The 18,184-nt window shown below is 44.3% G+C and overlaps 2 protein-coding genes across 2 annotated transcripts in view; one reads left to right on the top strand and one right to left on the bottom strand.

Moving 5' to 3' along the window:
- Window positions 1-2,830: 2,830 nt before the first annotated feature.
- On the top strand, window positions 2,831-6,941 carry LOC308144364 (elongation factor 1-alpha 1; the record flags this gene model as incomplete). Its single annotated transcript, XM_080515468.1, has 7 exons — window positions 2,831-2,974; window positions 3,736-3,915; window positions 3,982-4,278; window positions 5,036-5,186; window positions 5,341-5,597; window positions 5,669-5,903; window positions 6,442-6,941. 7 exons carry the CDS (start codon window positions 2,831-2,833, stop codon window positions 6,564-6,566), a joined length of 1,389 nt encoding a protein of 462 aa, XP_080371594.1. The 3' UTR covers window positions 6,567-6,941.
- A 3,692-nt stretch (window positions 6,942-10,633) lies between these two features.
- Window positions 10,634-18,184, bottom strand: part of kcnq5b (potassium voltage-gated channel, KQT-like subfamily, member 5b) — a gene marked incomplete at its 5' end in the record, with an annotated part of 96,610 nt that continues 89,059 nt past the window's right edge. The window contains 6 exons of the mRNA XM_080494309.1: window positions 10,634-11,964; window positions 12,303-12,429; window positions 13,037-13,168; window positions 13,435-13,543; window positions 14,346-14,569; window positions 18,072-18,098. Coding sequence (XP_080350435.1) covers window positions 10,678-11,964; window positions 12,303-12,429; window positions 13,037-13,168; window positions 13,435-13,543; window positions 14,346-14,569; window positions 18,072-18,098 — 1,906 coding nt within the window. The 3' untranslated portion in view covers window positions 10,634-10,677. The remainder of the gene's footprint in view (window positions 11,965-12,302; window positions 12,430-13,036; window positions 13,169-13,434; window positions 13,544-14,345; window positions 14,570-18,071; window positions 18,099-18,184) is intronic.

Raw genomic sequence — 18,184 nt, 5'->3', positions numbered from 1 at the left:
GTTCTGCACATAAAATGCACGACCATCACACACAAGCTCGGTGGAAATTGAACTGAATTTTTGAGCTTTTTTCTTTTTTGTTCTTTTTCCTTTCTTTTCCCTTTTTTCTTTTTTTCCATTTTTTCTTTTAGTTGCATTTCCTTTTTTCTCTCGCTCTCTTTTCTTCAAAGCTATGGCTGACCGGTCAGTTGGTGTTCTTCCACATTCACAGACTGTTCATTCTTCAAATGTTCACATCGGATTCTCAGCTGAGGGGCTGAAGCAGCAGGAGGATTCAGTTGAAGTTCGGCAGCAGGAGGTTTTATGACTTTTAAAGGTGGGCGTGGCATTCTGGACAGAGAGAGAGAACGAGAGAGAGTCGTCCCCCCCCCCCTCCACCCCCCTCTGGCGGTGGGCCGTAGTACTGCAGGTGGTCGTCAGCTGACGCAGCGGATTCCTGCTGCGAAGTCTGCAGCTTCAGTTTCATCTTCACCTCGGAGCCACAAAAGGTAGGACACCTCCACATGCAGCTCACTGTCTTTTCCCTGAAGCAGCCTCCCCTGCAGTGCGCACACAGATTCGGGGATGAAGGAGACAAGAGCAGTCGCACTTATGTAATGAATGCTTCTTCAGGCAGACTCGACGGTTGCAGTGGATTCATGTTGTGGTAATGTGATCCGGGGGGGGGGGGGGGGCGTAGAAGGGGTGTAAAGGGGGGGCTGTGGCGCAGTTTCAGAAGAGGATTGTTCGAGTCCTGTCATGATGCCACAAGGAGAAAAAGTCTGCCCAAGGAGGATGAGGAGGAGACATTTGTCAAAACACCCTCAGCTCTGCAGAGTCATGATCACCTGCTCAGTGCGCCACTGACGCACAATTGTCATAATATTATCACTATTTATTATTAGTATTACTTTTTAATCAATAACATTGTGATTATTATTTTTATTATTATTATTATTATTATTATTATTGTTGTTGTTGTTATCTTTTGCCACTCTGTCAATAAGTCTTCATAAATCAGGTGTAAGAGGCGATTTCAGTACATTGTTAGAATTAAAAGTTCATTACGACATGAAACGAGACATACAACCAAATGTGTTGTTGTTTTCGATCAACTGACCAAAACAAAAGTAATGTGCTTTTTATTGTCGCTGTGATGCAGTTACATTTAAAGGTCAATCACCATAATTGGGAGGACGCTGTTGCGCATGCGCAATGTAAAACTAAAAGCACCCGCAGCTTACCATGAACTGTCATTAACAATACATATATTCTTTTTATATATATGAAATAACATGTTTGCCTTTTTGCTTTTACTATTTACTCACTGAATCAACACTGTGAACCGCATGTTATGTATGAAAATGTGCTACATAAACAAAGTTGTGTTATTATTATTATTATTATTATTATTATTATGAAACAACTTGTAAATTCCAATCATAATAATATTGATGATAATAATAATACACCTGTTAGACTTGAATGTTGAATTAAATGTATGTATTTTCTTATATTGCATAAATATTTGAAAAACACCATTATGATCAATAACTGTTGTTTATGTTTTTCTGTATGTTCCATTATTCCATGCTTACATTAGTCTAAGTGAAGCCTTGTGTATTTTAATATTCATATATACTTCATATTCAAATTTGATTTGGTCTTATGTGATATTTTAGGATTCTATTCTGTTGTTATAGTCTGTTCTACTAAGACAAAAGAAGTGCAACAGTGACACACCCTGGTCAATTTGAATGTGGTAAACGTGTCAACATTTAGTCCCAAATTCATACAACAACAACAACGACAATAATAATCTAACTAAGAGATTCTATATAAGCATATATTAGAAAAAGTGACTGCTGTGTCTAGTTTATTCACCTGTTTAGGCATTAAGCGTTTTGTTTAGTTTTTAGTTTTTTAAAGTTCTATCTTGGGAGCCTTTTTTAAAAATTCAGTGGCTCTGAGCAACATCGTCATGTAAACAGACAACCAAAAACACAACTAGGGTGTTTTGTTTTTACTTGAAAACATAGTCCTTAGTTTGTATAGCAGATCATATAAAAATGAAACAGATGCAGGCTTATTTGATCAAACTCAAGACAACTCTTAAGTGCTGTAAATTATGCACAAAAGAAGGAAAAACAAAGACTGAACATTTTCATTTGTATGTTTAATGTAAGAAAATACAGCAGCAGAGATCAGTGACGCAGAAATGATGTTACCTGTTTGTAGTGAAGTTTGACGTCTTGCACTAAGTGCTGGAGGGAGTTTCTGCAGACTGATGAATATACAATGCTTGGATTTTTTCTTTATGATGTGGCTTTTAACATGATTGAAAGGAGACGCAAATCAGTAGAAAAGCTTCTGTTATTCTGATTAGAGATATTTAATCAGCTGGATCCACTTTTAGTTGTGGACTCTATTATTATAAGTAAGTTAATAATAAGCAATTTAAATTTATTTGCCTGATATGTTTGATAAGTGTGCCAACAGGTCCAACTCCACTTTTCTCAGAGCTCCATCCAGGTCATTTCAACCACAGAAACGAGACACTTTCCAGCAGATTATTGTCACGTGAACAGCGTCTAAAGCTCACAGAATCTTCATTTGAATCTTCTTTTCACTGGGTGTTATTGCAAACTGAAAGTACAATCTCTTTATACAATGCTTTCTAAAACATTTCAGTAAATTAGGCGCTAAGAAGGCTTGTTGTTTGTCTGTGATGTGGAAAATGTATGTCTTGAGTACAAAACTACCCAAAACTAATTAGACTGAAGAGACAACGCATTTTAGTGTGTTTGTTGTCAATGTGTCTAGTTATCTGCATTTTCCAGACCGAGCCGCTATGGGGAAGGAGAAGCTCCACATCAACATCGTGGTCATCGGACATGTGGACTCCGGGAAGTCCACTACCACCGGACACTTGATCTATAAGTGTGGAGGCATCGACAAGAGGACCATCGAGAAGTTCGAGAAAGAAGCTGCTGAGGTCAGACTCAAGATCGGGTGATACGATGAACGATTCTATCGGGAAGCCTCAACTTTTCACAAGAGACACAATAACATCAAGTCATGTTTCATATTTGCTCCGGTGTCGCTGGTAAAGTCTGAAACTTTGGGAACTTTTACATGAAAAAACATGTAACTGCAGTAAAATCAAAAATGTAATTACGTCAGACTTTGTTTTTGTTTTCAATAAGAGTTCATATCAGTTTAGTGTTGCTACAAGTGAAACCTTTAAAAAAAACATTCACACTGTAACATGGAAATTCTCTTTATGAAATCTAGCACCCACTCGTGGCCCAACATGAAATCGACATCATTTTCAAAATGTTGCTGTGGAGACGGGAAACTTCTCTGAAACAAAAACACAAAAAGTGTGCGTTTTGACTTGAAATGTTATTGTGCAAACGGAACCTTAGAGATAGTAATAATGTCAGTGCTGTTAACAAAGTAAAATAAGTCCATAAAGTGAATGTAAATGGATGACTCAAAGGAGGTATTTACTAATTATTCACTAATGTTCCAAATGAGTCTCACAATATAACAAAAAAAGCAGTTTTTACATATCTATACATTTTGCATCAGGCTTGTTCATATATGACCATATTTTGTGAGTTTCCTGGTTGATTCAGGCTGGGAAATACCAAGTCACCCTTTAATGTGTAACACCTACAAAAGACTCCATGACCTGAACAACAACTCAGAATAATGTATGTTTTTCTTTCTTTCTTTTTTTAATCCTTCCAGATGGGAAAAGGTTCCTTCAAATATGCCTGGGTTCTGGACAAACTGAAGGCGGAGCGTGAGCGCGGCATCACCATCGATATTTCTCTGTGGAAGTTCGAGACTAGCAAATACTACGTGACCATCATCGACGCTCCGGGACACAGAGACTTCATCAAGAACATGATCACTGGGACCTCTCAGGTAGAACATGAGCAGCAGCAGCTCCGGAGGGCAGAAGCCCTTCATTAAAAGTCTCTCCTCCTTCAGGCCGACTGCGCCGTGCTCATCGTCGCCGCCGGCGTGGGCGAGTTCGAGGCCGGCATCTCCAAGAACGGGCAGACCCGCGAGCACGCACTGCTGGCCTACACGCTGGGGGTCAAACAGCTCATCGTGGGCATCAACAAGATGGACTCCACCGAGCCCAACTACAGCCAGAAGCGCTACGAGGAGATCGTGAAGGAGGTCAGCACCTACATCAAGAAGATCGGATACAACCCGGACACCGTGGCCTTCGTGCCCATCTCCGGCTGGAACGGAGACAACATGCTGGAGCCCAGCCCCAATGTGAGTCCGCAGGTGGAATGAGACCACGATGATGTCTCGAACAAAAACCTTTTAGACTATTTGCTTTAAATCAGCAATGTCAAACTTATTTTAGTTCACGGCCACATACATCCCAATTTCACCTTCAGTGTGTTGTGGCAAATGGTAAATGAATTTCACTTTTAAAATGTGTTTCAACTTCTTGAGCAGTCCTAAAGCACTTTACTTTATTAAACATATTCACCTATTCACACACACATTCACACACCAATGCAGAGTATGCATGAAAAAAAGTCTATATTTTAGCAGAAAAACAAACAATCACTACCAAAAATGACTGCAATCGCAACATAAAGCCAATTTTATTGATGCTTTCTGGCACAAAATACAGTGAAATGTCAAATGCACTTCTCCTGTAACTGTTGCATCATGTATGTTTTTACAAACTCACCCCGACAGCATGACTTTGAGGCTAGTTTGATAGCGAGGTATCTGTCTTCCATGGCAGCATCACTAATATCTCAGCTCGAGTCTCAGTGTTGTTTTGTGTCTACTTCTCTGAAGGAATTTGTAAATTTTAAATGTTCACAATTTTCTGTGTGGTTTGGCTATATTGGAGCCTCTTGCAGGCCAGTTTTGGTCTCGTGTTTGATAACCCTCAGTGGCTCTGAGCAACGTAGTCGCGTCAGTGGACACCCAAAACCCAACGAAAGTTTGCTGCTTTCACTTGAAAACATTGTCGTCAAATCGTCCATACTGAGCTTGTCTTCCTCTGTAGATGTCCTGGTTCAAAGGCTGGAAGATCAGTCGTAAAGACGGGAACGCCTCGGGCACCACCCTGCTGGAGGCCCTGGATGCCATCCAGCCCCCCAGCCGGCCCACCGATAAGCCCCTCCGCCTGCCTCTGCAAGACGTCTACAAGATTGGAGGTGAGTTCTGTGTCCCAGTTCTGGCAAGTATTTGAGGAATTGGGTCTTTTGAAAAAGTCCCTTGTGGCTCTTCTTGTCCTAAATGCTCCTGCTGAGTGTTTCTCAGTCTCTCTTCATTCTGTTGGACACTGCTATCCTTCTTCCTCTCTGAAAGGTATCGGTACGGTCCCCGTGGGCCGAGTGGAGACGGGAGTCCTCAAACCTGGCATGGTGGTGACCTTTGCCCCCGTCAATGTGACCACTGAGGTGAAGTCTGTGGAGATGCACCACGAGGCGCTGACTGAGGCTCTGCCCGGAGACAACGTCGGCTTCAACGTGAAGAACGTGTCGGTGAAGGACATCCGCCGAGGCAACGTGGCCGGAGACAGCAGGAACGACCCACCGCAGGAGGCGGCCGGCTTCACCTCGCAGGTCTGCGGCTCTCACGGCGACGTACACCTCGTCCTCCGCCCGCAGCCTAACCCGTCTCTGCTGCTCGGCAGGTGATCATCCTGAACCACCCGGGGCAGATCAGCGCAGGATATGCCCCAGTGCTGGACTGTCACACTGCACACATCGCCTGCAAGTTCGCCGAGCTGAAGGAAAAGATCGACCGGCGCTCCGGGAAGAAGCTGGAAGACAACCCCAAGTTCCTGAAGTCCGGAGACGCAGCCATTGTGGATATGATCCCCGGCAAACCCATGTGTGTGGAGAGCTTCTCCGAGTACCCGCCGCTGGGTACGCTTCCTCCCCGAATACACTCAGTATTCTGAAACACTGCTGGATGGAGAAAAAATAAACTGAGAAAAAGAGCAGATTCCAGTTAGAGTTGGTGAATCCAGCCTTAATCCAGTCGTCCAATCTGTGCCCTGTCCAATCACAGACACCTGATCCGACTGTTTGCCGTCTGACATGATTTTACTGAAAGTTCATGTATAACAAAGTCTGTAGAGTTGCACCTCAGTGCAGTTTGATTTTATGTTGAAGTCAACGCATTTCATTCAAACTCAGCATTTATTGTTTTGAAATATTTCAAGGCAGACCTGCTGTTTACACAACAATCGATGGCAGAGGGAATCGTTTTGGAGATTGAGATCAGATCGCCAATTGGCACAACCTTAGGTCCAGTTGGAGTTGGTTTACTTTTAGGGGCATGAGAAAAAGCTTAAATGGTTGGATAAAAACACATCAATCAACAATCATATTGATATTCCCATATTAGAAACATTAACTTGAACGTTGATCTCTTCATCTCTCTCTTCTGGCTCCTCCTCAGGCCGGTTTGCCGTCCGTGACATGCGTCAGACGGTGGCGGTGGGCGTGATCAAAGGCGTGGAGAAAAAAGCCCCCACCAGCGGTAAGGTCACCAAGTCTGCACAGAAGGCGCAGAAGGCCAAATGAACGTTGTGCTGGGCTGCTGGCCCAAGCACTCGCCGTGGCCGAAAACCCCCCAACAGCCCGCCTCTCGTGCACTCCATAGTCAACATCTGGTCTATTATCACAATGCATCGCAAAAGCAGGCGAAGGAAAAAAAAAAAGAAATCCAGGTGGATTGAGCTGCGCATCAGTCCAGTCCAGTCCAGAAATGTCGTAATGACGTCGTTCCCGTTAGCAGCAGTTTGTTGAAACAATGCTCCGTGTTCTAGCTTTAAGTAAAGCGTTGACGCTCAGTAGCCGGAGATAGATTAACATGTTGCATGTTTGCACTTCAGCCAGCTTCAGAAACTGTGAAACCTTCATGCGTCAGCACTTTGCTCCACCTCAGCTTCCTCGCAGTAGCTCTGATGAATGGTACTGTTCAGTTCATGCACCTTAGTCGCTGTTCTTTGTGAGCACACGTTCATAAAAATTAAAGACATTTTAACAGTCCTGGGTGTCTTTGTTGCATTTGTTTTTTTAAGTGATGCAATTAGGAGGTGGAGAATATCTGTATCAGACAGAGAGCGAGAGAGCGAGAGAGAGAGAGAGAGAGAGAGAGAGAGAGAGAGAGAGAGAGACCTGAGCAGTCAGAACTGTGAGCTTCATTAAATGGTAGCGATTTTATGACTCAGTGCTTTTTGGCACATTTTGATAGTTGATAACTTTGGGAATTATGCAAAAAAACAAGTGAACATAAGACAGCAGAAGAAAGACTTGGCTCCACAGTCACAATTAATGATACAACATGATGACACAGAAATGTTTTCAAGAAGTCTAAAGTTACAGCAGCTTCACTGGAAAAGGGTAACTAATGGAAGAATTAATTCCTCACTCTTAAGTCAACATATTCCTGATCTTAGAGATATTACAGGTGAAGGAAAGCAGCCACGCACACTTGTTTAATTTGGGAGTTAAATAAGTCCTGATCAAGAAAAAAGACATTCATTAAGTCAGATGTTGCCCCTTTAATGCATACTGGAGAGCATTGGAAAGCCCCACAGAGGTACAGGAGTTCAATTTAATAGCATCCAATGTGAATATATTATCAAACAGTTTGTCTATTAAGTGTTTGCGGTTAAATGTGTTTTACCTGAGCTCAGAAGCAGAACATTACAGCCCCGTTGTCTTTTAATAGTGTCTCACTCAGGAATTGGCTTCATCTTGTTCCATTATAGAGCTGTGTGTCATCTGCGTGGTTAATGAAGTGCCTCCTAATAAAACTTCGGGAAGTATGTGAAAAGTATAGGTTGGAACACAGTGCCCTGTGGAACTCCATAATTCACTTTAATGTGACAAAGTGGACTCAGGCTTTTCCGTAGAATTTCCTTTATTGATGAATGAGAATAAAAGTTCACTTGCATTTTCATTACATTACAGGCTTCATAAATCGAACTGAGATTATTACTAGTCTGTAAATAAGTGCACATAATTTAAATAAATTAAACAAAACGAGACAGAATGTTAACAGGCCCGTCTTTATGCCCAGTAGCAAAATGATCTCTGATTAAAAAATATAACAAACTGTAAAATGCCTCAAGTCAGAACAGTTACAAGGAGAGAGAGCGAGAAAGAAAAAAAAAAAGACAGTGCAACCATTTTTCCTAATGCACTTCTCAGGAAAACTGAATGGACAAGAGTTGAATATGCACCACAAAAAGCAAGGCACCGGTAAAACTGTATGTACTGCAAATTTTTCATATCAGAGCCGGGGTGGCTTCATTTGCTTCTGTTGCAGTCCGTTTGAACCATAAACAGCAATTTGACTCGATGAGACAGCATTCTTTATCAGTTCTAGATAAGATGTGATTATGACAGCCTCTTCATGCAAAATATATTGTAATACCTCGAGGAAAGAAAAAATCTGCTTGTTGAAATCAAACGAGCCGAGGCCTCTGGAACGTCTGTGGGGTCATTGAGGTACTGCAAGCGAGGGGGGGGGGGGGGGGGGGGGCTATGGAGCCAGAACTGACTGTCCTGCTCGAGTAATATTTCCCCTAAAACTAAAAGAGAAATGGTTCCCCGATTCCGTACCATGCAACACGAGGAGGAAAACATTGATTAATCATCTTGATGTCACTGCTCAGCAGTTCAAGCGATAGATGTCATGTTTCTACTTAAAAAAGCATTACATTCTGCAGCAAAGTTCACTTCAAGGAAGCAAAAAAAACAAAAAAAAAACACAGTCCACTGTATGAAAACATTAACTATGATTTAAATAAGGTCTGAAAACCTTCTTTTCATGGAAAAAGACACAGCTGCAAAAAGCTGCAATACAAAGTGAGCTTCTTCTCAGTGTTTCTTGTTTCTGCACTGAAACAAGCGCGTGTCACTCGGTCACTCCTACCCTGACAAGAGTGTCAAATAGTTTGTTTAAACCAGGAAATGACATTCAAGATGCGTTTCAATACATGGCTGTCTTCAGCTGGAAATCCAGCTGATCGCTGCATAATTGATCTGAAAATCACTAACAAGAAAAGGAGAGAAAAAAAAAAAGAAGCTCCACTCAGTTCCTCAGATCCTCCCATTGATGGACGGCTGGCTGCGTGTACGCATTCTTGTCTGTATTTGTGCGCATTGTGTGCATGCATATTGGTGCACCTCAACAGTAAGACTTCCACCAAAACCTCATGACCGGTTTTTTTTTGTTTTGTTCCCAGAGTTCAAGATTTACAACTGACTCTTGTTACCAACCTGCCTCGAACCTGCAACCATGATGCAACACTGAAGGAAGTGAAGTTCATTATGTCATAAGTCTGCTGATTAATGTACTGCAGAGAAATTATGACCCCCCCAACATACAGAATCACCTGAGGCTGCAGTAAGAAAAGGGAAAACTCTAAAATGGTCTTCACATTAAGTACAGTCCTTCACAAAACGATTGGGGGAAATCAAGTCACAGCCATTGATAACTGATAATCCATAAGAGCTAGTCACAAATGTGAGGACATTTCTGTTTGGTGGATTACTTCTTTGTTATGACAATGCTTGTCAGCTGTAAATCTGAGACCCTTAGAATGTCAGATTTCTTCTTATAAATTGGACACACATTTGTAAGAAACATGCTTATTTAGGATGAGTGCAAGATAGATTTTCTAATTGATCTTTTTTTTTTGATTGACTCTTGTCCTGATATCCTGGGGCCCAAAGATTCTCACCTCTGAATGTCAAGAGGTGGCGATAGTAGGCAATGGTGGCCTACAGGCTAGAGAAGTGGATTGATTGGAAGTTTGAAGGTTTTAATCCCAGAGCGGATAAGTCGCCACAGTGGAACCCTGAGCAAGAACCTTGATGCTCATTCGCTCCCAGTCAGGAAGGAATTTTCCCAAGGGGGATTGATAAAGTATGGTTGGTTTAGAAACTCAGATTCCTCAACATTCTGATTGACATTGGAACGACCTGCCAGCAGACCTGACATCCAGCCATCAAACAGCTCAGATGTACTGTGGGTGTTGGAGTGAAGAGTTGGACAATTGCATGTTCCTTCTAAATGTGGCACTATTTAACAAGGGAAAAGATCAGACCTATCTAGCAAACACAAAAGTTCTTCCTTTTGGTGAGTAGTGTATTTTAGGCATATTACCTTGAGGAGGTTGGGTGAACGTTTGGAAATGGATGCAGACAAAGTTTGGTGGTGAAGAGGTAACATTCATGTGGCTGAACACACTTATAACAGATGAGTACTTTCAGTCGGTTTTTCCCCCCACCGTTTCTTGGTGCCTCCATCCTTAAGTGTAAATTACAATGTTTCAATCCGTATGTTTGACTGAAATCATGCAGTTCCTCATGCTCTAAATCACAGTCACAGATCCACCAACTGTCTTCCAGTGAAGGTTTTTAGGCGTCTGTTGTGTTTTAATCCTTCATCTTTCATCTCAGGCTTGTCCATCATATTTTGAAACAAAGTCATGCAATGACACGCCATACATGGCCAGCCTGTGTGAAAATACTGTGATTCCTATTAAACGAATCAACATGAAAAGAACAAAAAAAAAAAAGGCCTGTGTTATATCCCCACCCTCCCACTTCCCTCCAAAAGGATAAAAACCGTCTCTGCGAGGTGAGATCTGCTCGCTTTCCCAATGTGTGGCTGGGTCTATTTTAGTCGTACATGCGGCATGTTCAGCAGCTCAGTGCTGCCAGTGGATGGGGAGGACGCGTGGCCACTGGCAGGACTACGGTTCGAGCCTCGGGACCCCGTCACTGCTCTGCCCCCTGTCCGCAGGAGCTCCGAGGAGAAGGTGTGGGCCCCAGTCGTCCCTTGTGACAAGAAGTCAAACGCCTGCGTCTCAATGTCCCTATCACTGATAAAGAGGTCCTCCTCCCCCCACCCACCTCCACCAGCACTCCGACCGGATCCACCTCCTCCTCCACCCCTGGGGTCGAGGCTCCGGCTGTGGAATCCGATGGGGGAGTCGCTGCTTGTACTGGGGCTCGGCGATGACAGACTGTGGCGGGCATCGTGCACGCTCCCTGGCGCTGCCTGCATCAGGTCCTGCACTGATATGGACTTGCCCAGTCCTCGGTCCATCTGGGGGGGTCTGGAGCAGCAGCCCATGGCCGGTGGCACCAGGGGCTCCAGCTCCAGGCTCATATGTCTCCTCCAGGATCCGTCCTCCTTGGCATTGAGCCTTCCATTGCTGTTGGTGCCGTCGTGTAGCTGCTCTGTCAACCTTCCCAGCCCCAGCCCAAGACCCAGGCTCTCTCTGACACTGCTGTCCTCCACCTGTGTGCCGAGACCTCCACAAAAGTTCTCCATGTTTGATGGCACTTCTGTGGAGGTAGTTCGGACCAAGTTAGCTGGGCTTCGGCCAGAAGGGGGCGGCGGTGGAAGCCTGGCAAGGAGAGGAAACCCTCCATCTCCCCCTGCCCTGTCCCCGGAGCTGCTGATGCTGTTGGGGGTGAGGATGGGTGGAGGATTCTCCATGGCCTCGTCGGTGCCACTCTCCAGCGTGGTGGCCTGAGCCTGAGAGAGATGACGTGAGTGATGGTGGTGGTGATGGTGGTGGTGGTGATGGTGGTGAGGCAGCGGCGATGGGCTGAAGGACGAGGACGGGAGGCCAGAGGGAGGCGTGGAAGAGGAGGCGTTGAGATTGAGGTTGAGCTCGCTAGGAGGCGCCAGGATGAGATGGAGTCCTCCCTGAGAGAGGTGTGAGCTGGTGGAGGAATGAGTCACGAATCCCCCGGGAGGAGGCGCTCCACTGCTGCTGACCTGAGTGGAGCAGGAGAGGTCCTTACTAAAGACCGAGGAGTGGTAGTCTGAGGTCTGCTCTAGCTCGAACAGGGGCAGAGAGGACAGCGTCAACGCAGAGGACGACCCTTTCCTCAAAACTTGCCGGTAAATATCGAGCAGAGAGTCTAGCTTGGACTCGATGGACTGGACCTGCGGGGAGGGAAGAGGAACGTGTGAGTGAATGGAAATTCTGGGCTGCAGTCACATCTGGAATCTTCTCGGAACACTTTTCTTGAAGAAGAAAGTCTTGAAAAGCACATTAACCATTCATACACAATCTATTGGTTGTGGTTCTGCCTCCTTAATTGACGCTGACTGTTGGACGTTCACAAATTGCAGGTGCTGGACAAAAATAGATCTGATTAAATGGAGCAAATAGATTTTGATCTCATCAAGAACTATTAATAAATCAGCTGCCACCTTTTAGTGAATTAGACCCCCCTCTCCGTTAAACAGGAAAAAATTAAGAAAAAGAATAGAACACAAACCTGTCGTTCCACCTTACAGACTCGACCCAGCATGCTCACGTCTTCCAACAAGTCTCCCTCAGAGAGCAGCTTCTCCCGGATCTTCTTATCTAGAGGAATCTGGCCTTTCCCAAGGATCTGGTCCACCCTTAAACACAAAAGATGCACAAACACAGAAGATACACCTCAATGAGAGGCGGTAGAGTGAGTAGAAATCCACCAGTCAGGACCAAATGAAGATATAAACTGACAATAACCGAGGCCTGTACTATGAATCAACATATCCAGGCTCTCTCTCAGTTTCCTGGGTTGATTTATCCAGACAGGTACGATCCTGATAAACGTAACTACTTATTAACTCACTGGTTCAACCCACAACTACGTGTTCACATGAAAAGGGCAGAGTTTGCAGCATCTGACCAATCACACACACACGGAGAAACCCTGCAGAGCAGTTTACAGATTACTGAAGGATCAATTATTCCCTGAGAAAATTAAGAATTAAAACACATCCACCAGACTAAAAGCAACACTGCGGCCACATTCAAAGCCACAACATTCCTGACATGTTAATGGGTGACTTGGTGAGATTGTATGATATTAATTTCTCTGCGATATATACGGACAGCACTGTGATCACTTAGTTTCTCTTTATTACAGCAGAAACGTTTCAGGCAGAACTTCCTCACTGCTCTTCTTTTAGTTTATATTTTATCTGCAGTTGTTTTGAGGCCGGGTAAAACTCAGCCTCCCACCTGGTCTGCAGGCTCTTGATGCGACACAACATGTCCAGGTGTCCTGCAGAGTACTGCTCGATCACGTCCTTCACGTCGTACGGACGCAGCGTCTCCTTGAACTTCTTCTTGGCCACATGGAACTTCATGATCCTGCAAGCAAAAGGCAGAAGTTCACAGAGCGGCCACCGGGGGGAGCTCTGACCCTGACAGGAGGATTCCAGCACAGACCATCAGAACAAGGAATCCACCTCTTACATACTGTGTGAACATCAGCAGCAACAAATACAACCAAGAAAGAGTGGTGGGATTATTCATTTCAGGTAGTCCATCCGAAAGGTTTACTTAGTTTAGCTTGTAAATCATAAAATCTACTGCTATATTTAGATTAAAGAAGGAGAAGGAATTGTTGGCCTCACCTGACAGCTCGGATGACGGACTTGACGGAGGGCAGCAAGTCCTCCACGGAGATCTCGCAGTGACAGCCCTTCTCATCGAAGGCGTCGTCGGCAGCCATATTGGAGTCTGCTGCTGAGAGGAGGCAGAAAGAAGAACCTCTGACTTCAGATCACAGAGGAAGGGAAAAAGGTCGGGAACAACTGACCTCAAGATGGGGTTTTACTCGAAAAGTTTTACAAACTGCAGAAACGACAAGCATGAGATCGACTGTTTTATGTGGCACCTGAAAACTACCAAAAGAGACCAACAATAATCTCCAGTTTCAGAACGAAAACTCAAAAAATAGAGCTTTGGGTCCATATTGAGGTTCAGGACTTCTTCATTCACAGAGCAGATCAACAGAGTACATTTACAACACAAACCTCTCAGTACAAAAACACACAGTAACATAGAAGAACTAAATCATATTAGAAGTTGGCGAAAGTTTCGAACCATCGAGCGAGGACACCGTACATGGTAGAAATAACAGACTCCAGAAAGATACAATAAACCCCAAGAAAATGTGAAAATTCCATGAAAAAAGAAGAAAATCCAGCTCTGAAGAGTGTACACACACACACACACACACACACACACACACACACACGCACACACACACACACACGCACGCACGCACGCACACACACACACACACACACACACAGACCAACGGCTCTGTCTGTAAATGTTTGGACCCTGAGGGGCCACAGTGAGGGTTCGACTAACTATTTGTTCAGTTACACCAAACGGTAAAAGGCCTCAGGGAGCTCGTCTCTGTCGAATGTCCTCATGTTAAGCCTGAAGTTTGATAATAATGCTGGCTGAGTTATAAGTATGTGTGTGAGTGAGTGAGTGAGTGAGTGAGTGAGTGAGTGTGTGTGTGTGTGTGTACCGTCGGTGGTGGACCGTGATTGGCTCTTGAGGCGCAGTGAGGGTCTGAAGCGTGTGCGGTCATTGAAACTCCAGCTCTTCTGCACCTTGCTTGGGCTGCTGCCTTCAGTACTCGCCTCAGCCACCGGGGAGCGCCGCTCGTTCACCGAGGACGTCTGACGGTTCTTGATGCTCTGACCTCGGGGGCTCGCCATCCTTACCCGCTCCTTAAAACTCAACTTCTGACTGCAACCCAGAGGAAGAGGAGGAATAGCAAATGAGATGTTTGGAGAAGTTTGATGTGACTGGATGAATGAAGTCTGTTCTTTTCACCATCTCATCACACTGCGGCCTCAATGATATGTACTGCAGGAAGGATGAAGAAGGACCAGCATGCATTGCAGCAGGCTGTGGTTGCTTTGTGTGTGCCGAGTGTGAGCGTCACTACACAAACTGATTCTGTGTGTCCAGTGATTTATCACGTGTATGTTTCCAGGAGGTGTCGGATTATAAGAGGAAACTACATGAAAAGTGACCTGCAGGATGTAAACAAACAGTGGAATGAAGTGTTTGAAGAGTCTGAGTCAGTGTATGCAGAGAAACAACATGCAGAGGCAGAGCGCAGGCGTCAGGCACCGATCAGAGAAACATCACTTAAAAAGTGTTACCATGGTGGAAGATGTGCCCTGAATTTATATTGTATGACTTTTTACTACCGTTACTTTTCTAGCAAAGCTGCAGACGGAAATCGACTGAGGCTTCATTTTACACTACAAGGTTTTCAAGTGGTCCGTTGAAACGGCAACGATGCTTGGAGCCACTAACAACAAAACATTTTGAAAACGGCTCACCAAGGTGGACGTTTTTTGAAACGCTCCGTCTCCATGGATAAGGGATAAACAAAAGAAAGTATTACGATGTTACAAAAAATTATTTGTATGCCTCACATCTTCACTTGAAACGTCATGTGTGTAAACAGGGCCAGGAACTTTAGTATGTAAATAATTTCATGGTAGTACTGAGTTACTTGTTATTATAAAGAGTAGAAGTGATACACTGTAATACTGGTTTTACACTGTACATACAGCACAGAAACAGGACTACGTTCAAGGGTGGAAGAAAACTCATCTGTGTGCAGTGAAATGTAACCATAGTGGAGATTAGCCTTTTTAGATTTGGCTTAACCATTATCGGGAATTCATTAGCGATAAGAAGCCAGAAATGTTTTGAGTTTTAGCGCTGCGTGTGCATTGTGTGGAGTGATGCGGTTACTTGTTAAGACGCAGCACGGGGGGGTGAGCGGAACACTGAAAGTGATGATGGAGCGTCACGCTCTGCACGCAAGCTTCAAGTGGTGAGTTATTGTGCAGGATGTGAGAGTGAAACACGGATGGGGCAGTTTAGAAACAGACAGCAGGCACAGCAGCATGGTGCTTGTCAGAAATCCAAACAAAAAGGTGGAAGACAGAGCAACCCCCCCCCCCCCCCCCCCACAGCAGGTCTGGACTGGACCTGCATGGCCTCCCACAGATTCCCATGCACCAAGAATTAGTCGGCATTCCCAAAGAAAAACTCCACAAGAGCAGGAATTCTGTGTACCTATGTTTCCGAGTGGTACACCTCCTCAGTAGCTTCTGTTTACTACTATGAATCTGACTAAAAACCAAGAGGAGATAGACACACGTGATGTGTTACATGATGCAGAGACAGGAGGAGAGAATGTTCACCCCTCAGCCTCTCCCTACACTGGTTCATGTTCTATTGAGCTGATGGATGTTACTTAAAGGGGATCGACATTTTGTGCCCCTCAGCTCTTCTGTTAGCATTGTATAGGTTCAGTGCGGAATATGTAGTAATTTGTATGCATGTGGAACTAATTATGTCCAAAAGTATGTTAGGATGTCACGACACTACATTTTGGTGCGGAGACGTCCGAGCAAAACCGGGACATAGCTTGGAAAACTTGATAATTCCTAACAGCAGAGTCCAGCTCCTGCTGAATCTCCTCCCCCAATACGGAGAGGAGAGTCTGCTCCTCGTCGGAACACAAGGGTGCTGAGTAGCGTGCCGACATTTCAATGAACCCAGTTCACAAAACAACTAGTGTGTGCAAAGCAGCATCTGCGTACAACAACGGGAAGGTTTCTATGGCTAATGAGTTATTTATATATTGTTGGGTTGTCAAGAGTGATGATTGTCACTACGGATCAGCAGAGGACTGCATTGTAGTTCCTCCTTATGGAACCCGTACCTAACCCTTTCATTTAGACGTAAACAAAGCTACGAGTCACCAAAAAGGATTATGTCTGAAAACTCCAGACAAAGTGAAGATTCGGACAAACTTTTTACGTTTGCATGTAGACAGGGGGAGACAGAGATTAACGTCACAGTGTGTGACAGAAGCATCATCAGCTATGTGAAGATATCGCAAGCTGCTATCCAACCAGCTAAACAGTTTCAAAATAACTCCCGTAGTCTGTGAAATTGAAAACAACACAGAATGCTGCCATTAATAATCGGCGAAACAGTAACATGTAAACATAAGATTTGAATAATAGCACTGCTGACAGCGCCATCATATTAGTGTTAGCATGTCGGTGCACTGCTCCCTACAGGTTCATAGCAGCTCTTAACCAGGTTTTTATCTGGTTTGTATCAATAAAGTTTTTCAAAAATTAAATACAGGGAAAATATCAATTTCTGCAATCGGATATGTGTAAACGTGACCTCAGTTTAACATGTCATTTAATACCTTGCTCATGTTTCATATTAGTACATGGCATTGAAACCTGCTATATGCATGACTGAATCCTTGTACAATAGGATCCTTTAGATGCAAAGGCAACATTGTGTGTGTGTGTGAAGGTTGAAGTGAAGAAGCCGAGGTGCTCGCCGTGCCTCCATTAGTGGACCACTGACATTTAGAAGCAGCAGAATGGAGGTAATTGAGCCGAGTGGAGGAACAGCTCCATCTGATAAAAAGCTGTAATTTGGTGACTCACACTCTTCATGTCAATATCCCTCATTTAAATCTGTGAATTCAGCCGGGCCTCGGCAACAAGTGCCTGATTCAGCCGCGTGGGGCCAAAAACCTTCAGACACTCTCCCTCCATGGAACCAGGAGATGAAGAGGCTTAAAAGTGATTCTTTTGTCTGGCTGCTCTTGTATACCAAACCTCTGTGAATCGACCCAACAGAAAGACTGTTGTTGTTCAATATGGACGAGAAAAAACATCTCATCTTTATTTTAATGTTTTCTACTCTGAGTAAGCTTCTCGTTCAGCTGTGACACCAGGCTCGAGGGATACGGTACGGGTCTGGATAAAGACCTGGATGCAGGTCTGGATGAAGACTTGGATGCAGGTCTACAGACAAACATTTGCTCAGTGTTTCATAACTATAAACACGACACGTTACATAACCTCCTCTTCCTGCAAGGTTCAACCAGACTCACAGCAGGAGCTCTGAAGCGCTTCGAGCTCCGACATCCGCAGGAAACCCAACTTTTCAGGCATTTAGCATGTACTTCTCATGTCTAACAGGAGAATCACTGTGTTTGAATGCTTCTAGTTTTAGTGCCTGTGCATGTGTTGTCTGCAGAGAAGAAGCGATTAAGCAGCAAACAGGTTCCACGAATTATTCGACAGATTGAAATCGACGTGTGAGTGGTGGCAGAATCTTATTTGACCTCCTGTGGTTTGAGCTAACACAATGTAACACAGTGAAGGTTCATTAAAACATCACAAACCTCGTGGTGGATTCTCCCTGCTCCTTCCTGTTGGAGGCAAGTCAGAAGAAGACAAAAAGATGAGTGAAAAAACACGCTGTCATGACATTTCAGCTTTTAAATGATGACGCTGG

The sequence above is a fragment of the Blennius ocellaris genome, assembly GCF_963422515.1.
Source record: "Blennius ocellaris genome assembly, chromosome: 3".
Lineage (NCBI taxonomy): Eukaryota > Metazoa > Chordata > Actinopteri > Blenniiformes > Blenniidae > Blennius > Blennius ocellaris.
Note: the sequence above shows the minus strand (reverse complement) of the source record. Positions and strands in the feature narration are given on the sequence as shown.